General features: G+C 32.3%; 2 protein-coding genes across 8 annotated transcripts; both read right to left on the bottom strand.

The window, feature by feature from the left end:
• Positions 1 to 1,946: 1,946 nt before the first annotated feature.
• LOC108470229 (zinc finger CCCH domain-containing protein 30-like) lies at positions 1,947 to 5,801 on the bottom strand. Of its 2 annotated transcripts, none has more exons than XM_017771511.2 (2): positions 5,439 to 5,801; positions 1,947 to 4,506 (listed from the first exon to the last, which is right to left on the bottom strand). In XM_017771511.2, the coding sequence occupies exon 2, from the start codon at positions 4,493 to 4,495 to the stop codon at positions 2,363 to 2,365; it is 2,133 nt and encodes a 710-aa protein (XP_017627000.1). In that variant the 5' UTR covers positions 4,496 to 4,506; positions 5,439 to 5,801; the 3' UTR covers positions 1,947 to 2,362. The 2 variants fall into 2 exon arrangements, with proteins under 2 accessions (XP_017627000.1, XP_052887340.1); XM_053031380.1 differs by lacking the exon at positions 5,439 to 5,801 and adding an exon at positions 4,787 to 4,930.
• A 10,243-nt stretch (positions 5,802 to 16,044) lies between these two features.
• Positions 16,045 to 22,822, bottom strand: LOC108470146 (uncharacterized). Of its 6 annotated transcripts, XR_001869273.2 has the most exons (15): positions 22,730 to 22,822; positions 22,299 to 22,614; positions 21,115 to 21,292; positions 20,956 to 21,005; positions 20,774 to 20,866; positions 20,602 to 20,690; positions 20,405 to 20,483; positions 20,090 to 20,172; positions 19,532 to 19,610; positions 18,717 to 19,431; positions 18,286 to 18,360; positions 17,511 to 18,153; positions 17,026 to 17,193; positions 16,770 to 16,884; positions 16,045 to 16,695 (listed from the first exon to the last, which is right to left on the bottom strand). XR_001869273.2 is itself a non-coding variant. In XM_017771387.2 (14 exons), the coding sequence occupies exons 1-13, from the start codon at positions 22,759 to 22,761 to the stop codon at positions 17,052 to 17,054; spliced, it is 2,574 nt and encodes an 857-aa protein (XP_017626876.1). In that variant the 5' UTR covers positions 22,762 to 22,822; the 3' UTR covers positions 16,045 to 16,884; positions 17,026 to 17,051. The 6 variants fall into 6 exon arrangements, 2 of the variants coding, with proteins under 2 accessions (XP_017626876.1, XP_017626877.1); XR_008287208.1 differs by having other exon boundaries at positions 16,045 to 16,512; positions 16,587 to 17,193; XR_008287209.1 differs by having other exon boundaries at positions 16,045 to 16,496; positions 16,587 to 17,193.
• Positions 22,823 to 23,145: the final 323 nt, after the last annotated feature.

Raw genomic sequence — 23,145 nt, 5'->3', positions numbered from 1 at the left:
ATATTTATCATTATTTTAAATATATTTTATTTTTAAAACATCAACAATTTTTTGATATATTTTTCTTTATATATAATTTTATTTTCTTCACCTACAATGTGGGTATGATATTTCTAATATTTTTATACTTGAAATATTTTAAATAATTATTTTAAATACACGTATAAAAATATATAATACTATAATTTACTACACTCATGGTATGAATTGAAAATAAATATTTCACATATAAAATTATATATAAAGAAAATATATAAAAAATTAATTGATTTTTCAAAAATAAAATATATTAAAATAATGATAAATATCAAATATATATTTCAATTATATAATTATTAATTTATTTATACAAATAAATAAAGGAGTTATTAATTAAAAATATTTTAACATAATGATATATATAATATATTTTATTATATAATTACATATTTATTATTTAATTTTATAAATAAAAGAGTTATTAATTAAAAGATGAATTAAAATTAAAATAATATATTTTGTGGAAAGTGTTTTCAAAAGCACTTTCTCAATATGCGTTTTCGATTTCTCTTCAAAAATGATCTATTTTCTTAAATTTCGGGGAAGGCCTAAAACCCTCATTTTGTTTTAAAATCAATATATTTACCTAATTAAACTCTATAATAAAAAATCCAATTGTGCTTAAAGGAAGAATCAAACTTAAAATTCAAGGATAAAATCACTTTAATTTGACCATCTAATTAGAGGAGCTAATGTATCAAAAGAAAATACATTTTGTAGAAAGCGTTTTTCCAAAACGCGTTTTCGATATCTCTCTTCAAAAACAACCTAATTTCCCAAAATTTAAGAAAAAAAACCTAAAATCATCATTTCATTTTAAAATCGGCATATTTACTTAATTAAACCCTATAATAAATGTTAGAACCGAAACAAATACTATAGTAAATGAGCCAATGATTAAAATAGTAAAGCTTGGTTATCATACTAGCAATCATATATGTATTGGATGCTTTTGATCCCTATAAGAGGACCCTTTCATTTATGTTGGGGGTCCTCACATATGAATTTTGATGCACATCAAATGTTGAGTAAAGTGTCAAACTCAAAATTTTCTAAATAAGGTTTTGAATTTTAATCTCATAAATAAATATAAAATGTTAAAAGAATTTATCCTAAAATGATATCCGATTCGACTCAATTTCAGATTTAATCGAAACCTTAGATATTGGATATCAAAGACCAAAAGAAAAACATTTGATGATAGTTTGAGAATCCGACCTTATTCAATTCTAAATTTAATCCAAACTCAATACCAAAAGTCAAAGACTAAAAATATAATAAATAAAGAAAATAAAAAGGACATTTGGTGATGCTTTGAACCAAACTAATAAACCTTAAATTCCCAATTGACCATTAAAGGCAAAAGGCCCCTGTCCGAGCGAATCACTTACAATGCCATTTCTTGTCTAAACTCCATTAAAGACCACCCCACATACTTTTATAATGGTGTGAGTGGTCGGCATCATAGATGGGTACCATCATCCCACTTCCCCTAAACAAAGAGGCCACCCTCCCCCATCATTATCATCTTTTGAAAGTTGGATCCACATTACTTCCTTTTCCACCAACCACAATACCGAACCCATGTTACTCGGATTGAATATAAGCATCAAATACGACTATGTACCCGACATGACTATGATTAACCTTTTCTAAGTTCGAAAGTATCCTTGAATGTTATATCCCTATACCCGTATCTTAGATAGGAATATCAAATACAGATACTTCAAGAAAAATGAAGAGTATGAGCAACGACCTCCAAGAGGGGACCAGTACCACACCCCAGATTTTCCCCAATCATGAATTATAGATCACATGAATCAAAGTCATCATCCGTTAAGGAGAACCAAGGCAAAAGAAAACAAAAGCAAAAGAGAAAGTTGAAAAGTAGAGCATAACAAACCATATGCATAGGACAAAAAAATAAAGATATTGAAATAATAACTTAAAAACCAGGTTTTACACCATTCAGAAGGAAACACATTAGCTTAACATGATCTCATAAAATGCATCACAGTTTTCTTTTCACTGATCTAAGGAAAATATTGAAAGTAATATGAAGACAACAAAATGTTACAAAACCTTAAACCGCAGACGCGTTCAGTGCTTAATATTACCCAGAGTAGAGGCTTTCCTACATCCTTTTTGCTGGAACTCTGCTGCAGCTGAAACAATAAAATGATTAAAAAGAATTTATAGAATTAAATTCCCATTCTAATCTTTCTGCCACGATTGGTTTTATCTGCTTTCACCATGAGTCAACTTCCTGTTGTTATCTTTCTCGAAAGACCAACAAAATATGTACCTTCAGAAATCTGTTTCTCTACACTACAAGCTGATCAAGCTGCATTTGCTCGATCCAAGCTCCTAAAACGGAATGATCCACAGAATTGATCTGGGAATTGGAATCATTGGAAATGTTACCAGATGATGCACCATGTGGAGCAGGAGCTACCAGCTTCTCTTTCATCATCTCAGGTGGGGATTCCTTTACAAGAGACTGGACCCAAGATAAGTCGGGCCCCTCGCTACTGTTAAGAAGCTCGTATGATGATTTTCGTAATTGACCCAGTTCGTCTGCACTAACTGACCAGTTCAACTTTCCATTAGGCGAACCCCACTTGGACCAAGGAGAATTCACAGGAGATCCAAGCTCCCTAGAGCTAAGACAGCTTAGCTGCTGTTGTCGTTGCTTCTCAAGCTGAACATGTGCGGACAAGCGAGCAGCCATGGGGGAGATTGGCTCATTACTTCTGGGTGACATTCTTCCAGGAGACCCAACACCGAATGAAGCCTGCAACAGTGGGTGTTCAACATTTCTGGGTGCAAAAACACTTGTATTGATTGGAGATAACTTGCTCTGTTGCTGTTGAAACTGATTAAGGACAGCTGATTTATGGGTAGGGGAAAATATCGCAGAAGCAGCTGACTGATCAGTATATATAGGAGATGAAGAGATCTCCGCAGAAAATAGCTCTTCAAGGTTTGAAGGAGTTAATGTTTTGGATCGACAAGAGCGACTCACAGATACTGGACTGTTATGACACTGGGAAACACAGGTTAAATCATTTAGAATCTGTTCATGAGCATCAAAATCAGGCCACATGTCGAAGCCCTCGCGTGGGATATCTCGGGCACTAAGGGAGGATCTCAAGCGACTTGATTGAAAGCTGCTTCCAGGGAGGTGAAGTGTTGGAACATTTGGTTGGGGCCACGCTGCAGATGAGTGTGAAAGGCCATTAGCAGATGGAGACATAGGCTGATTGAATGGTGAAGGGGATAAGGCAGATACTGATGAGGGTGAACCAGGTAAAAGGCTCATAACAGCAGCCATGTCCATGACACTAGCAGTGGATGCAGATGAGCGTGGAGAGGGAACGGCTGAGCCAGTCGAGACATACAGTGGGCGGAGTTCCTCAGCAGTGTGGGCGAAAAAGCATACCCGCCTATCACAACTTGTGCCATCCTTGCACATCCGAGTGCGGTATTGTGCTGGATGTAGCCAACATTCAAAAACTCCATGAGCATATTCACACATATCACCTCGTCTACAAGCCCCTTTTCTGAAATCAGGGCATGGCACACAGCTGTAGTGGTACTTGCGTGGGTCCCTTCTCCGTGCATTCTCTCCTGGATGAACAAATGGACACTCCGTCCAATCATGAGAGTATGCTCTCGAACAAGGACGGATCTTGAATGAAAACATGCGGAACTCATCAGCTGCGTAAACACTGTTCTTGATATCAGGGAGAGATGGATCAACAGGGTACTCTTTCCTCTCTGTTGTAGAGTTAACAGGTATATCAACAAACTTCGAAGCCGTTGGCGAAGATGCTAGGTGCGAAGGAGAGGGTGATGATCGATTCTCCGGTGACGAAGAAAGGGGTGGCAAGCCAGAAGTAGGGTTATCAATGGATATCCGTAAATTCTGCTTCCCAAAAGAGTCATCAGAAACATGTCCCGAAAGAAGTTCTTCCATAACGGCTCTCATGCTTTGGAGCTTTGGATGTACTACAACAACATCAGCAGGTCGACAGCCATTGGCATCAGAAGAATTTGTATCAGCACCAGCTGATAAAAGTAGATTAGCAACATCGATAGCATGAAGAGATCCGCTAGAGGCAGCACAATGAAGGGCAGTACTTTTGTCTGTACCACACGATAGGTTGACAGCCTCTGAGTGAGTCAATATAAGCTTAACAACATCAACACTGCCATAGGTAGCAGCAACCATTAATGGAGTTCTATGCTTTGCAACTATTCGGTTTGAGCCTTTTTCACGACAATACCAAAGTCCAACCTCATCGATCGAAGAAACATCCTTCTCTATAGATTGCTTAATTCCCTCGACATCATTATTAGAAGCAAGCTCAAGTAAGCTAGAAAAAGAGTCCTCAGTTTTCACAGTTAAGTGATTCATATCTCCAGATTTTGAATGCTCCGGACCAACGCACATGCTTCGATTAGCTGCAAATTCATGAACAAAGAATAAATAACCTATCATATCAAATTCAAGGATGAAATTGCTAAGATCGTTAAACCACATGTGCACATAAAATATCTCTGGAAAATGACCATTAAAAATAGCAAAAGCAAAAGAAACAAGAAACAAACATAAATCAATCAAATGAAACCTTTAAATGAACAAGGAATATAAGATTATACAGTAGAATTGCTTCATCCTTTAATGAAGAACATGCAACACAAAAAATATATATTTCTAATTTGATTTTCACTAGCTTTTTACCATATTTTTAGTAGGCAAAGTCCACTAATCTAGCTATTGAATTTCACCAAAAAAAAAAAAAAAACCAACAAGACATTCTAAAACTTTTGTTCACATTACTACATTAGTAGCTATAAGAATCTTAATGTTCTGTCAGATGACAGATCCGATCATAATATGGAATAATCTAAGATAAAAGACAGAAAATTAAGAAAGCCAATTATTCTTATTCTCAAGATAAAAAGAATTTTTTTTTTAATCATGAAAACGAGACTATGACAAGAACTATACGGCATTGTTTATGGAATTTTCTTTCTTTTTTCCTTTTTTTTAAAAAAAAAGACATAATATGCAAACAAAGCAAGAATAAAATCAAAAAGAGATTTAGTGAATATTTTGCTAGTGATTACAAATTCACCCATAATCCATAGTATTAATCAAGCTTTAAGTCAATAATATTGTCAAAAATTAATAAATCTAGCGTTGCTCAATTAAATATCAATAAATGTCAAAAAAACAAAAGGGGAAAAAATTAGCTAAATCACTTCTAACTTTACTAAAACAGAAAACCCATTACAACGAAGCTTCAATTTTCTCAATTTTCAACCATTAGAAAAATTAATCGAAATGCAAATCAGCTGATAACAAAAATCAAAGTTATAAACAAACTTACCAATAAGAAAAATACAAGTTGAAGCTCAAAATCTCGTAAGCAAAGCAAAGGGAAAGCTTGAAACAGATCTAAGGGAAAAAAAAGGGTATATATATATATATAGCTTAAGTTGTGGAAAGCATTTGAGAGATGATTTTAAGGATCTAAAGAGATCAATTATCAAAGGCTATAGATACAATAAAAGAAAAAGGGGATTTTATTGAACAACAAAAATAATTTTATTTGCATAAATATATCATCCCCATTGATGCTACCAAGAAAAAAAGAACTATTTGAAAGCTTTTTTTTTTTTTTTGCTTTTTTGGAGAGAGAGTAATGAGAGGGAAAGAAAGTGCAGAGAGAAAGTAACGTCTAGAAATGGAAAAATGAGGAGAAAAAATGCGAATTTATTTATGGTTTTGGTGAGAAAAAAATATTTAAAAAAAAAAAAGAATGATTGGGTTCTTCATAAATTATTTTAGCTGGATTTAAATTAAAAAATATTTTTTGATAAATTTCATGTTTCTAAATTATTAATAAGTTTACGTTTTACTATTCAATTTTAGAAATTTATAAAATAATTATTGCATTATTTGAAAATTTTTATTTAGGTCACTGAATTTTTAAGTTTTCTTTAAATGTACGGCCAGTAAGAAACTATTTGACAATTGGTATGATGAATCAATAATTATCAAGTAAAAAAACATACTTTTATATTCAAGTTGATCTGATGATCAATGTCGATAATTGAAGAAAAAAGTCGTTTGGATTTTGTTTCATAGATCCGTAACATTCAAATATGTTTCATACAACAATGATTTTAACAACCCAATGACTTGAATGAAAACTTTTGAATAGTATAATGACCAGTTTATAACTTCTTCTTTTTTTAAGTTGATGAGGCCTTGACACAATTGTCAAAAGCGGATGCCTTCGAGTTCTAAATACTCAAATCCGAAATAGATCATACACAATTATGTATATTAGCTTCTAAGCACATCATTTATTATTATTTGTGGGTTTTAGCTCGATTTAGTAGATTTTAGTCTGGATTATTTCAAACATGTACCCTTTCAAAAAAAAAATTTGAACCATGGTGTTTAGTTAAGTTTTCATTCAATTTCAATTCGATCATTATTTAAAATATTTAGCTAAGTTCGGTTTGTAATTCATTAGATAAAAATTGTAATTATCCAAACTAAACTTATCGTTATTTTTAATTTATTTTATAACTAATTTTATTTTTATAATATAAGAATATTTTCTATTTAAATTATTATATAATTTAAAAAAATTACCAATTGATGAATCAAACGATTCATGGAATTCGATTTGATTTGGTTAATTTCGATATTTATTTCTAAAAAAATATAATACCGTAAGATAACCGAACAAAATCCATCTGAATCAAACCGCTATCACTTTTAATTTAAATAATTTAAATTATTAAAATAACCGAATTTAAGTGTTATTTTATCTTGAATTGAAATTGAAGTTGAAGTTGAAGTTGAAGTAGTAATTTTAGATATAAAATTTGAGTAAGCTCGAGCTTGTTATAATTGAATTCGGTTTTACTCAATTACAAATTGGATATAAAAATAAGTTGAATATCTATAATTTTATAAAATTTAAATTTAAAAATTTGTCTTAAAATTTGAATATGTTTATTTTCAGTTGTAAATCAAGTATTATTATTTGAATTTAAATTTAAATTTAAATTAATTAAATTATCATATAAATATTCAAATATTGAATATTTGAAATCAAATAAATTGTCTGAAAAAAAACAGAATTATAAGATAAATATTGGGTATCTGAATAAATTATAACAAAAATAAACAAAATCCAAATAATAAGTATTCAATACTTAATGTATGTTTATGCTTAAGATTTAATTTAAATCCAATAATTAGTATATTCAATTTATAAAAAGGAAAAATAGATAAATTACACCATTAATCATTTAATTATTAATATTTTTTTTATTTTTATAACTTAACTAAAAAAATTACAACACCTTATACCTAGCCCGATCACCCGACCCAAGCTATAGGTATTACAACAGTAAAACAATAACATTATTCACTGTTTGTCATAAATAACTAGATAATCCATTTTAAAATAAAAGTTATGATCGTTTTCATGCTATTCGATCAAATCCGAGCTTAAATTGAGCATATGAAACATTTAAAACAATTCGGGGATAAATTTTGACTAAATTGAAACTTTTACAAAAATTTAAGTAAAAAATGAAAAGTGAAAACAGGGGACAAAACTTAGATTGTGTGGCTCTAAGACATAGCCATGTGGCCAAAACGTGCAACATTCTGTTGCCATGTATTTCAGGGTAACATGATGATTAATCATCGAAATTAGACCAAATCATGGGTCGAGTCATCTGCCCAAGCTCAAAGGCCCGTCTGAAAAGTGGGAAGGTTTGGCTAAAAATATAGGCCCGAAAAATGGGCTTGGACAAAAAAATAAGACTTAGAAAACAATTTGGGCCTCAGGCAAGACCTTAGACATTTACTTGTTAAATTGTAACTATGTTAGTATTATGTAAGTATAAAGATTTTTTCTATATATATTTTTTCAATTTATAGGAAAATATTTATTTTAATATTTTTTGTGTATTTGATGTATCACATTTTTAAACTTATTTTTATATAAAGATTTAAAAAAAATTAATACAGGCGGATCGGATTTGAATAAAATTTTTGACCCATTTTTCGAGTCAGGCCAGACCAAACCTAAAAAATAAGCCTAATTTTAACACTGATCCGACTCGACCCGATCCGATCTATATAAGCTCTAATCGAATTCGGATTATTTTGAAATTATATCAAATCAAAATTGCCACGTGGGAGATAATGGTGGTGGTGAGGCTAACATATTTTTGGCTGCTCTTGTCTTAGTTCCCTCTGTTGGGAACTTTCATATAATATTGAGGATTTGATGAAGTACCCCACCATTATACTGTATTGCCTTAAATGTATTTTATGTATCCTTTTTATAATCATATATTAATTATAGTAGTAATTATTTAAAAAATTATATTTTATTGACTTAAACAGCATGATAATTATTCCAATTTCAAATTTCAAAAATTCTTCTTGTTTAATTAATGTTTAGATAATTTTTAGGTAATTAAATAAATTATTAAAATTTATAAAAATATAAAATTTGATTCAATTGATTTAATCGTTGATTTATATAATTTGTTTAACTTATTCAACTGATCAGTATTAATTCATAAGTTAATTGATTTTTATCTTTGTTTAGATCGATATTCTAATTAATTCTCGATTCAACTGATTTGATCTGAAAACATTGTGTCTGATACAATGAATCATAAAACTAAATTTGGGTAATGGATTTGAATTTCTAATAATGTTTGGTACATCTCATTCTTTGACTTAATTTTAAACTTTGTGATCAACTTTTAAAATTAATTATCTGATTAATGTAATATTTAATGTAAATGTAAATTTCCGATAATTAGTGGTTGGATCAATTCAATTGGTGTCATATAATCGATACTAGAGAGAATTTGATGCAAATCGGAAAAAAGAATTAAGAATCAAACCAAACAATCGACTAAAAAATTGTATGAACTCTAATCTAACATATTTTTTTTACAATTTTACCCCATTTTTAATGAATTTATTTCTTTTAATGAATTTATTTCATTTTACCTAAACAAAGTGAAATATTAAATAGGTATGTCGATTTTTTAATTGATCAAATAGGTCGTTTTTTAAGAGAGAGTGTGAAAGCGCACCCATAGTTGGCAGGAAAACTTGCCCAACTGGACGCGTTTTCTTTGTAATTATTGAAAATCGCTTCGAACTGGGCGCGCTTTTCTCTGACATGTCAACAGGAAAGCTCACTTAACTAGATACGCTTTCACACACACTTTCTCTAAAAACGACCTATTTAGTTAATTAAAAAAATCGACATATATTATCTATTTAACCTAATAATTATAACAAATGAATCAAATTCTACCGTGCTTTAATATATTCTTCAAGTAATATTTCAGATGTATTTATTTATTATTAGAAGTTGAGAGAAACCTTAATTATCGAGAAAAATAAAATATTATGACCTTCAACCTTTATGTAGTCAACAATAAATAAATAAAAAAACCTTTAATAGGATAATTTAGTAAATATGCTCTTACATAATCTTGCGTTTTATCATTCGAACAATAAAATTTTACATTTTAACTAAATAAATAGAATAAGATAATACAACAGACCCAATAATGTTCTAATTAAATTTTCATTCGATAATCCTATTATCAAAGATAATCTTATATTTCATAAACCGAACACCATCGTAATATCATCTTATAGTGGGTTTAGAAAGTGCGATTATAAGCAAAAACATATTACAATGTTTGACATAGAAATTTTTTTTAGTATAGTCAAAGGTGTCCTCGTACATTTTACAATCTAAATATAATTTTATTCGAATTAAATGTGATATTTAAGTAAAGTCCTCCGTAGTATAATTCAGTCCAAATATTTTAAAAAAATTTACGGAATTTTTTCTAAACACTTATTGATTAAATTAAACAATTAGCTTAGCTTATAGTCAAAATTAAGGACTTAAGTGAATTAATTTCAGGTAAACTACACTTTAAATGATGGTGTTTTTATTTTGGTTATTATTATTATTTTTTGTTAATTTGATGACTCAAAAAAATTGATCAAATTAGTTACTCCACAATTAAATGGTAACAAAAGTCTAATAATGTATTTTCACATTAGTTACTCTAAAAAAAGGGTAAATTACCCATTAGTCATTTTAAATAAGGATCATTCCTATTTTGATCACCCAAAAATTTTATGTATAAATGCATTGTTATTGTGGGTTTGGATGGGCGGTGCTCTCATGCTACAGTATCTAATCTCACCGCCACTGCTGTTTTTACACTAACCGCAGATAAACGTACTATCCATCCAAACTCACTCTTAGTCTTTTGTTATCATTTAACAGTGGATGAAATAATAAATTTTCAAAAATCAAGAATATTCATTCCTTTAAATTTTACTCATATATCAAACAATTTTATAATATAAATTCAATGCTTATAAAAATTAATATATTTTTCTTAATTTATCAAACACAGAAAAGAATGAAAACTATTTTTTATATAAATTAATAAACATTATTATAAGATTATTTTTCCTTTTAAGTTTTTTTATCTAATATATTTTAAAATTAAACAATTACCTCTCATATAAAAGGTAGTAATTTCAATAAAACTGTCATTTATTATAAAATGCATAATAATAAATTAAATTCTCAATGTTTATATTTTTTTATCAATTTGACTTTTATTTTATTTTGAACTAAATTTGGTCCTTTAACTTTTCAAAAAAGAGTAAAATTGCTTTTTTTAACGGAAATTATAACTAAAACATTAATTTTTAACATTGTTAGCGTGACAACTCACATGGTGGTCCATGTGCATATCATATTAACATAATATCATTTGTCTTATATCTCATGTCAACAAATAATTCAAAAATTATAAAAATTCAAAAAAGAATTAGCATGGAGCACATATGGATTGTCATGTAGGCTGTTGTGTTTAAAAATTTAATATTTTAGTTAGTATTCTCGTTCGAAAAACATCATATCAACTCTTTTTTAAAAGGTTGATAGTTAAATTTGACTGTTTTTAAAATGTTGAAGAACAAATTTAACTAAAAAAAAAGAATAAGGATCAAATTGATAAAAGATATAACTGTTAAGGGCTAAATTCGACATTATGCCATTTTTAAAATACATTAAGTTTTTTTTTTTACCCGTGTAGTAGTAAGATATAATCTAGTGTATAAGTATATGTATGTTTATTTATGTAGACAATTCTTACATGGAATGATTTTTTTTTTAAAAAAGAGTTTGAATTAAGATGAAATACTTTTAGATGATAAGATCTTAAAGGGATAGAGAGTGTTCAAAGAATATAATACTTTGGATGTAAAAATAAGTGGGTGTGACGACCAAATCCCGATACACAAAATGACATGAAAGGAATAAAGGCTAACGGCAAGAAGGGATCTTGGCCCCATTGATTAAATGGTAAAATATCCTTTAAAAATTAATATATCTTGTTGAACAATTTTCTCTGTATCTCATTGACTTGACCCAATTATTCATAGGACTGACATTTTGAGCAGACCTTAGGAATGTTGAGCACGTGTATCGTTCCAACTTGCATGCTAGATCTCGCAATCCCCTCCATGTGAACTCCTTCGGTCTATGTGAGCTAGGACTGTGAGATCCCCTCGACTCATGCGAGCTGATACCGCGAGCTCCCCTAGTTGTCCTCTCACTGTGCGTCTTGTGCGCATCCATCTGGTAGGTCCTGGTCGGGTCGTGGGTAAGTGACCCGAATCTTATCTGAATTTTAGGTTGGTTATTACTTGTGTATAACAAATCTAAATGTATATGATGTAGTTATTTGAAGCAAATGAAGTCAACACATCATTGAGTTACATATGTATGAAGAAGAATTCAGTAGAAAGCAAGGGATGTATGTATGTAAGTTGATAAAGAAGCACAAAGTAATCCTTTCCAACTAACTTAACTTCCCCCACTTTCCATCTCTTTTCTTCATTAGTTGAAGAAATTTAGCACCCAAAACCTCCACTTTCGTCTCTATTATTTATATTATAAATATAGTGAGTTACATGACTAACATGTTCAAGTGATAGCTCCTTTCGACATTTGTCTGATAATGTGGTTAAAAACCCTTTGTGTCCCACTTTTCATTACATTCATCTGTTTGTCCACATCTTGTTTTGGGAGTTACAGAGAGGACCCATTTCACAGTGATGTTCGACAAACTCATGTTTATAGCCGCCCAACAACCTACAACCAACAAGACAAAGTTAATCCCATCAACAATAATGAAGTTTGGTCGAGGATTGATAGGGTCACTCTCAAGGAAATCAATGTCGATGATTTTGGAGCTAAGGCTAATGGAATTGACGATTCGCAGGTACATATTATGAAAGAAATATTAGAGTTGTGGTTTTACTTCGGTATTATTATTTTTATTTTAAAAAAAAAAAATCTTTTGGTGTTAAGCAATCATATCAAAGCATTAGAGTTATGATTTCACTTTAATTTTATTTTTTTTGGACCCTTTTATTTAAATCTTTTGATGTTCAATATCATTAGAATTGTGGCTTCATTTCGACTTTATATTTTTTTTTGGACCCTTTTATTTAAATCCTTTAGTGTTAGTAGTCATTTCAGAATTATGATTTCACTTGAATTTTGTTTTTCTTTTTTCTTTTTAACTCTTTTATTTAAATTTATTGGTATTCAATAATCATATCAAAACATTAGAATTATTATTTCATTTGGTATTCGTAATCATATCAAATCTTTTTGTATTCAGTAGTCACTTAAATTTTGTTTTTCTTTTTAGACTCTTTTATTAAATCTTTTATTTAAATCAATTGGTGTTCAATAATTATATTGAGTTCCGACTATACCAAACCTCGAAATAAGGAGAAAGCTTTCAAACATTATTTTTTTGGTTTACAAATCACAATAATCAAACTAATATTCCAATTAAGTAACGTTGAATTCTTTCCCACTCAATTCGACAATAATTCAAACCTTTCCCACTCAATTCGACAATAATTCAAACCCTTTTTAATGTTAAGCTTTCTTTTTTAATTTGTGATTGCAAACCTAATGAATAATGAATTACATTTTAAGAACATTCATGAAATATGATATTGAATGACACGAATAAGTTAGGACCCAAGTACCACTAGATAAAGTAATTAAAAAACTACTTTTGTAAAAATTCTGATAAAAAGTAAAATTGGTATTTCTAAATAAATATTAATATTTAAATAGCTTTTCAATTATTATTTTTGGTTTAAACTTTTAAAGTTTTGAATTATTATTTTAATTTAAAAGCAAAAACTTATAAAACTCACTAAAACTTTCAATGTATATATCAACAAGTATATATCAACAAGTATTGAGGTCACATATTAAAAAACTTCAATTTAAACTTTAAAATAGGTGGAAATAGAAAGGGCAACCACCAACATTGATAAGATTAATTTACATGGACCGTTGTTGATTTATTTTATTTTATTTTATTTTATTTTTTACTTACTTGATTAAACCATGTTGGACTCGTACCTTATAATAAATAAAAATGGTAGTGAAAATAAAAATCACAAAATAACAATCATAACATCTTGTTTGGACTGCAAGTCAAATCCAAGATTCAGCCGAGAATTTAGTGATTGACATTCAACAACTATTTTTTCTTTTTCTTTGGTTTAGGCATTTAAGGAGGCTTGGGAGTTAGCTTGTAACTCTTCTCAAGGAGCTATTGTGGTGGTCCCTAAGAACAAAATTTATCATCTTAAGCCAATTGATTTCTTTGGACCCTGCAACTCTCCTCATAGTGAAGGTGAGTTTATGCAAAATAGCATGCATGGCCATGGATTCATGCATACATGCATGCTTGCCTTAAATATCCCATGCACTAGTACATCCATGTAAACATAAAATGGACTGATACATTATAATTGAAACATTAAATGATGATTATCTTTTTTACATGATAGATCCATGGAACAATTAAAGCCAATGTCCATCACTCGGATTATAAAGCACATGGAAGACGACGATGGCTTTACTTTGTTAATGTTCAGAATTTAAGGGTAGAAGGTGGAGGCATCATCAATGGCAATGGCAGAACATGTTGGCAAAATTCTTGCAAAATTAACATAGCCCTTGTATGTCACTTGCTTTTACATCAAAATTTCAAGTTATTATTTTTTCTTTTCAATTTTATCAATAAAACAGCTAACATTTTTTTCCATTATTTTTCAGCCTTGCAAGGAAGCACCAACTGTAAATTCACGTCCTTTCTCATTGAATTCGAGATATGTTTGTTTATTCCTTGTGTAATGACCGGGATTTGAACATCTACCCTGTATCACTTCACGTAACCAAATTCGGTTGTCTCCCCTTGTATGCTTACATCAAAAGTATTTCTTAGAGCACTCGAATCAAGGGGTGATAACCAAATCTCAATACATGCAATGATGTGAGAGAAAATGTCCGAATCCCGATCGTTACATATTGTGCACATGAAGTATATTAAAACAAAACTGTGCTTTTGCAGGCGCTAACCTTTAGCCAATGCAGTAATCTGAGAGTAACAGGGCTGCGGATCCGAAATGCTCAACAAATGCATCTTTCATTTAACAAATGTGTCAATGTAAAAGCTCTCAACCTTTCCGTAATTGCTCCTGGGAACAGCCCCAACACGGATGGAATCCATGTGTCTGAAACCCACAACATACACATTAAGAACTGTGTCATCAAAACTGGTAAACCAGTAGTTAAATCAAAGCATTCATGCAAATCTTCTAAACAATTATGCAAATTCTATGCTGATCTATTCGTTTGGTGCTATATTTGAAGGTGATGATTGTATCTCTGTTGTGAGCGGCTCGCAAAATGTGCAAGCCACAGACATAACTTGTGGACCAGGACATGGAATCAGGTCATCTAGCTAATTCAACACTCCTCAAAACAAAACCTTTTACCTGATTGATTTCAGCTTATTTGTTTCTACAACTATGCAAATGCATGGTAAATTAACACTATTTGCAGCATTGGGAGCTTAGGAGCTAGAAATTCTGCAGCTTATGTATCTAATGTAATAGTGAATAGAGCAACAATTTCAGATACCACCAATGGAGTTAGAATAAAGACTTGGCAGGTAACATCTTAATTTTCTTTGGAAGACTAAAACCTATATGTTTGATAAACTGTCCCACACATATCTAGGCAAACCCTTTAAATACAAAAAAATCTAAATAAAAAAAAATCAACATACACATAAGAGACGCATATCTAAGTAGTTTTGTAAATAAAAATGGTTTCAGCTAGAACTAAGCAAACTTCAGTAAGAAAAAGAGCACTTGGATTTTCTTAATCAAGAATGAATAAAAGAAGTTAGAAAAAAATTTGGCAACTCTGGTATGCTTTTCAAGGATTCTATGTTGTTACTGTAGGGAGGATCAGGGTATGCTAAAAACATCAAATTTCAGAATATAATGGTGCATAACGTGAGCAATCCTATAATCATAGATCAAAACTACTGTGATCATCATAAAATGCCATGCCCCTATAAGGTAATAAGAAAAACTCTTAAAACCATGAACATCGGATTCAGAAGAAAAGAGCAGAGCAGGTGTTAATGGCAATGTATGTATGTATGTATGCATGCATGCATGTATATGATCTATAAAAGCAGGTATCAGCAGTGCAAGTGAGCAATGTGATTTACGAAAACATCAGAGGAACAAGTGCCTCCAATGTTGCCCTGAAATTCAATTGCAGCAGGAGGTTTCCTTGTCAGGAGATTTTTTTGCAAAATGTAGCTATAACATCATCACAAGAAGATAAAGAACATACTGCAGAAGCTTCATGCACTAATATTATATTGTCTTACCGGGGAAATGTTTTTCCACCTTGCTGATCTTCATCAATCTCTGCCTAAGAAGAAGATGCCAAACCAAACTGCCTTCATAAATTAATCTTAATATGAAATGCTTGCTTCTTACTTACGTAAATTCATACTTTACGATTTATATATATGGATACTTATTTAATGTTATACATGCTTAATTTAGTTCATATACATATATATACTCTTTCTTTTATGCCTTCAAAATCCCCTTCTCAGCAGACTGTGATCATCAGAACTAGTAACAAAGAAATTTAAGTTTTTCCAAGATTATGAAATTACAAGCACTAATAAGTTGTGCCATTCAGCCATAGTGAATAGGCCACCACCAAACTATCAGCAGAGCCCCACTTGTTAAAAAGATCTTGGTAGTTGGCATGGTGACAAACAGAAGCATACTACTCAGCCTCTGCTGTGCCAGGTTTTAGCGCCTTCCCCCACTGCATCCCAGCAACTGAGCAACTGCAGTGGCTGCCACTGCTGCTGCGAATATCAAATCGCTTCCATCATTGTTGAACTCTCATTTGGTCTGTCCAGCTCCTCTAGAAGCATTGGTTTCTCAAAAATTGCATTCAGAATTCAGTTACGGGTACTTCTTCAAACTTTATTAAGACTTGATCAAAATGTCTTACTTGCAGCTTTGACGAAATCTGGACTGGAAGTCTGTTCGGTAGAAGTCAACACCACAGGTGTTTGCCTGATCCTATCTTTTGGAAATTCTACCAGCTATGTTCATGCAACCTTCAAGAAATCTCCTATAACTACAAGTGAAGATGAGGCTCAGGAAGCTGTAAAGAAGGCATGCAAAGGCTTACATTTCTTCGCCATCCAAGAGGCTTGGATCCAGATGCTCGTGATGGATTCTGGTTGCTATGGGACCTACCACCCCCAACTGTGGTTGAATGGGTTGCTTAAGTTATTTGTTTTCATCTGCAAGTGCAGTAAAAAGGCATCCCGATGATATAAAGTAGCATCAGTGCAAAGCTGAGGAAAATTAATATAAAGAAAAGAACAGCAACTGCCTGAGCACCGCCACATCCAGAAATGGAAAAATCTCCACAATCCACTCACAAAGAATTAGATTAGACCGTTCAGTTTCAAAATTTGCTTCTCTTTTGTTTTTGAAGAACAAAACGAATGCCTTGCTTCCCAAGTTCCAAGCTTTTTACTCTACCATCATCTAGCATCACAGATACTGTGGATGTGCCTTCAATGATGTCATGAACAGCTCCTTTATGCCTGCTTGTTCAATTTCAAAAAAGTTAAGGATTAAATTCAGGGAATGTACCTAAAGAATATACAATATAGAATTATTAAAGCATTATAGTTTGGCTGGAGCTAAAATTATTATTCACTTGCAGCTTGACATATTCTTTCTACTTTTGAAACTCAAATTGAAGTTTACATGTTTCATCAGTTGCATACAGAACTAAATAAGGGATGTGTAGTTAAGGGACATAGATTAATCAGGAGCAAAAGATCTTAAAATCAAAAGCCCATGGTACCCAGGTCTTGCCTCCTGGTTTTTTCTGTGGCAAAGAGAAGCCAAATCTTACCATGAATTGTCAGAGGCGTGATGAATCTCAACTTTCTTTCCAATTGCATCTTTACCCAACTTCTTTAATATCCAATTAGCATCCATCATGCCATCCATTATGCTGTTTTGATGCGTGTGTGTGACATCAAGATCTTCATCTACATTAAACAACGATTTTTCCACAAAGGTTGATGGTCTCTGCCTTTTTGACCTTTGGCCCTTTATAGAACTTTTTTCTTCCACAGGATGAACCTTAGAATTCTGATTATCAAGATCAGGTTTCTTCAATTTAAACTTGAGAGACAGTTTGGAATCTTTTGGAAAAGATTTCAAGACAGGTGTGTGACCAAAATCTTCATTACTTTCACCATTCGTATCAGCCCTGTCTTCGAAGCACTTTCTCAACATCACCTTGCCCCCTCTTAGGATGGACGCCTCACCTGACGGTGCAGCATCAAGCCTAGTTACATCAATGCTTCCTTTTCCAGATGCAACTCGTGGCTGTTCAGGAGGGCCAATTTCATATCCATCAGAACTGCTTGCTGCACCGACTTTGGGCCCCAGTTCAGGAGATTCTGGCTTAATTTTTCCAAACTTCATCACATTCCCTTCTTTTCCCGCAGTTTTCACCCTTCTTGACTTGGATTGATAAACTTTGTATCCTGCAAAAAGAAAAATTTCCCACTGTTTCAATTATCATAACCTTAAAAGAAAACAAATTTCCAGATGTTCAATAACGGCAGCAAAACAGAACTTTTTAATATCACAGCAATAGATCATGATTGCTATATTACCATCACCAGATTTAGCAGTATTGTCATGCTTATCCAGCATAAACTTGTAACTCTGTTTATTTGCATCTTGAACACCTAACAATCAGTCAAACAAGAGAAGGCATAACAGTTTTTAGATTAATCTCTCAACCAGAAGGGACCAGTAAATTGCATGTGATTTAATATCTTGTTTATTTTATAAGTGCAATCTTATAAGAAATAAAAAGGGCTCAACAAAAACCTAAACTTAACTAAGATTAAAGTAAATGAGCAAAAAACAGTTCATTACAGCAAACGCAGATTTTAGGGTGTAGTTAGAAATGATAAGTAGCAATCTAGAAGGTTACTAGAGTGATAGCAACATAGAAGGAAATGATGAATACTAGATTGTAGGAAAATGTGATCATCATGCAGTGCAAGTTATCTCATAGAAAGAGTGAGTCAGAGCATACCATTGTAAGAAATCACATCTCGTTCTCTTTGAGAGTTTGAAGCATCAGGCTTTGGGGAATTGGTAACATTTATTTTTCGTGAACCTAGATTTATGACTAACTTCTTTGCTTTCAAAGTATTTGACTTGCTATCATGTTTATCATCTCCACTATCTAAATCATGTGGCTTGTTACTTTTAATTTTAAGTACACGTGATTTTCTATCTTCATCACTAACCATCACCTCATCTACCAGCTTGTTTTTCAAAATCCCTGGCTGATTAGTAGAACACGTTTCAGTAACAGGAGAAGAAATATTTTGTCCTTCATCTCTCTGGATTGCAACTTCATCGATCCTGTACTCACTCACACTATATCCTTGAGATTGAATATCCTGATTCCCTTCAAAACTCAGCTGTGACTCTCCTTTGCTAATTAAAGATGCCTGGTATGTCTTTTTCTTAAGATATTTTTTGCTTGAAGACTCCTTTCCATATTCCTTGTTCTTCTTCAGAAGCTTGTCAGCTATCCCTTTGAGAGAGAACTTCGGGGAACGCACAAATTCTTTTTTAAACATCACAGGACCATTTTCCTCATCATCAGAATATGGAGAGATAGAGAATATTTCTTCTTGAGTTGGCAGCCCTGCAGCAGCCCTCAAGCTAGCAATAAGGTCCTGATCAGTTCTGTCTCTCCTCTTCCAAAGCTCTTGAACAGCATCCTCAAGATCTGTAACCTGGTTACACGTTTATAACAACAATTCATAAGTTGAAAAGAATACCTCTCTCCCTCCTGAGAAAGAAGAGGGAAAAAAGCACACTGCAATACATAGCTACCTGGTAGCACTCCCCACGACATGCTGCACATTTATACTGGAGATTTGCATCTACTTGGAACTGAAGATATTTTTCATCACTGCAAAACATTTATTGATAAATAAATAATGATCCAAAATTTGTGCGGGTGCTGAAAAGCTGAAACCATAAAAGTCTTTCAGGATTTATTCAATACGAATAGGAAATATTTTTTGGTTTGGAGAGGAATGAAAGAGCTAGAGTAGAAATTTCAAGACAATATGCACTTGCTTTGCTTGTTTCACTAGATTGGTAAGGAAACAACTCATGAAAATGGCATTTTACAGAAAAAAAAAAAAATTGAGAAATTCAACCATCCTTTTTGACCTTATACAGTTACAAGGAATAAGCCTGATGGACTTGATGCAGGTTAAAATACAAAGCATAACACAAATCCATAAACATCTATAACTGTCAAACTCAGTAGCATATTTGACTGCAACTACCCCAACCAAAATAATCAACAACCAAAAGCATGCAATAAACAAGATAACAGAGCAGAAATTAGGTTGGAGTTTCTTAAAGTACACAGCAACGAACCTGATGCCATCACACTCGCAGTGCACCCAGCGCTGGCAAACATCACAGCAGACCATGGGTGTCGATTCTGAGTCTCTATAAACCTGTATAGTTACAAAATGTCTAGTAAGTTCATATTTCTAGAAAACTTAAGAAGCCTATTAGCTTTCACATGGATGCTATAATCAATCAAATAAAGTAGTTCAGAATCCATTTTTCGGTCATTTCTATCAAGAAACAAGTTTTAGGGGAAGTGGGTTCTTTCCTTAAGCTAGGGGATATATGAAAAAATAATAATAATAATAATAATAATATTTATTGGAAGAATGAATTTACCTTCAAACATACAGGGCAATAATTTCCCTTCACAAACAACCTTCCACAAGCATCACAACAAGTGTATTCCAAGAACCACCTGTGCGATTTGTAAGAAAATGATAAAACCAAAATATTAATACTAAGAGCATTAATGTGCACAGAAAGAAGAAACATTTAGGGGTGAAAGCTTCTTGTCTAAGGGTTAGCAGTCGTACCGCACACTTGAACCATTTCCGGGGACATTGGATCCACAGCTGTGACACTTTGTATGCTTTGGGCACAAATATGGCCCAGAGGTAACATTCTGCATAATCTAGGGATTATATGAGCTGTTCTCTTTTAAACAAGATATTAAGAAATCTCTGCAATAAGCAATAGAAACTCAACCTTGTGTGATGGATGTTGACAATAGCAATGGTATGCACCATCACACCTTTTGCAAAACATGAGCTTAGTTGGATCTCCAGTACTTCGGCACACCTAAAGAAAGGAAATTAGTAGTAATCAGTGCAACCAAAAGATTTGAACACTATTCGGTGCAAATTGGTACTTATGTGCAAGATAAATACCTCACAGGTTCGACAATAGGGGCAAGTCCAGGAACTCCAATGAAACAAATCTGCAACAATGCCAAATGTATAAGACTGCAGTGATAGAAGATAACAGAGCAGTAAAAATTAGTGCCTCTCTACTGAGCCATAGTTATATAGCACAATAAACTTTAGTACCTCTATGTTGAACCCAAGATTTCAAGCAGCTTCTATGGTACTTCTTGCCACAATTTCGACATGCGAGCATCCTTCTTGCCCTCTCACTTCCTTCATTTTCACCCGAAAAGCACATGTGACAAGTTACAGTTTTGTTTGACTGGCCTTGCTCTTGTAGAGCAGAATCTATTGATGCAACCTGTAAAGAAAGTGAAAACCATCACTTCTAGAATGCCACAAAGAAGGAACACTGCATAAAATAAAAAGTAGAGACCAAATAAAGGCCCCTACTACTTTCCTTTCCTGTTCTCATTCAACAAAGGTTTGTTTCCAGTCAGAGAGTAAGTATACAAGCCAACCCAAAACAACAACAAACTAAAATATCAAACCACGAAATCCTTTATTTGCTAGTAATTTGCATTCATAGTTTCACAAATACATGCAAAATATATACTTATATTTTGAAATATAAAGTTAATAACGTATTAACAAATGACTGTTGGACAATCACAAACAAACCCAAAATCTAGCTCAATTTCAATAAGATAGCGTTTGGGAACTTGGATTTCAGAATCTGGATTTCAAAAATAGTCTAAATTAAGTCATAATACATATAAATTTATTAAATTCATGATTAATTATCAAAATCTATGGATTTGTCAAGTGACTATTTAGTATTGATTTTGAAATTCCTAAGGAATTTATAAATTTAACAAATTAATGCTTTTTATACTCTCAAAATAGATATTACATTGAAACCCAAGTAGCTTACTCTTCATGTATGCATTTAATTATTACAATTTTTATAGAAAATGAAATACAAATCCAAATTTTGAATTCCAAGTTCCCAAAAGCAGAATAACAGTAATCTTAAAATTTCTACAAAATGCATACTTAAAGTATAAATATCAACGACCAATCATATTATAAATACCATTAAAACAAGACATACAAATACTGATACAGTAATTTTAAAGAACCAGTAGAATGGACCGGAGAAAGCAGAACTCGGCACAAACACGACAGCAAAATAAACTGAAATTGAACACCTTAACCCCTAAATGACAACAAAATTTACACTCCACTAAATCAAACTCGAACGAGATCAAAATTTCATATGCCAAACTTAATGTACACCGTACAGATGCACATAAACATATACCTAAACACGCACATAGAGTCAAATGCAAGCATATTGTTATTACCGCAATATCACCCGGCTCAACCTTCCTAGCATAAACCTCAGCAGCAGCTTTTCTCTGAAGCACGAGCCTCTTTGACTGAGCCGCCAAAACCGAGGCCGAATCCTCCACGGCATCAACGCCATCTCCTCCATCCCCAGCCGGAACCGGCGTTACTTTAGGTACGCGAACCTGCACAGTCCTTTCTGGAGAAACCGAAACGCCCAATGGATCTTTCAAAAACGCCTCCACTCGAATCAGTTCCTGCAAGAAGTCATGCTTGGAATCGGGAGAATGGAGATTCCGAGGAAACCCTAGCGAACAAAAGCAAATTCGCCGACTACAAAAAAACAAAGAGAAAACATATGCATTAATACAACGAGAGCGCGTTAAAAAGCAAGTTCAAAAAGGAGAGAAATAATGGCAAAGTGTATGAAAAATATATATATTGTAACCATGTAATTGGGCAAGCTACGTGAAAGGCCATAGTAAGAGATTGTTGGGAATTTTTGAAAAAAAAAAATTTTGAGTTTTTGGAAGATTTATCGATCTGGCTGCTTTTTATTATTATTAAAATAATAAACGGGTAATACGAAAACGACGTCGTCTGATACACAGACAGGCAGGTTCTGTCAGCATGGTTTGTGAATTTGTGTTAAACTACATGGTCATTAGTAAATTTATCATTCCGTACCTAAACTTTTAAAATTTATAAAATACTTATAAACTATTTAAAAGCTTTTATTTAATTCATAGGATTGTTAAATTTTTTTTTAAAGTCTGATTAGCGAGCTTCAAGCGACAATTCAATGATTAGTATAATGGATTAATATCTATTGACGAGTAGGAGAACGTAACTTCAATCCAAGTC

This window comes from Gossypium arboreum, chromosome 8 (genome assembly GCF_025698485.1).
Source record: "Gossypium arboreum isolate Shixiya-1 chromosome 8, ASM2569848v2, whole genome shotgun sequence".
Classification (NCBI taxonomy): domain Eukaryota; kingdom Viridiplantae; phylum Streptophyta; class Magnoliopsida; order Malvales; family Malvaceae; genus Gossypium; species Gossypium arboreum.
This window is presented reverse-complemented; position numbering and strand designations above follow the sequence as displayed.

Coding starts and splice junctions, on each gene's coding strand:
- LOC108470229 (XM_017771511.2), bottom strand. CDS start 4,495: ATGTGCGTTGGTCCGGAGCATTCAAAATCTGGAGATATGAATCACTTA.
- LOC108470146 (XM_017771387.2), bottom strand. CDS start 22,761: ATGGCCTTTCACGTAGCTTGCCCAATTACATG. Junction 21,006..21,114: donor ATCTTGGGTTCAACATAGAG/GTACTAAAGTTT, acceptor GCATTGTTGCAG/ATTTGTTTCATTGGAGTTCC. Junction 20,691..20,773: donor GTCAACATCCATCACACAAG/GTTGAGTTTCTA, acceptor TAGATTATGCAG/AATGTTACCTCTGGGCCATA.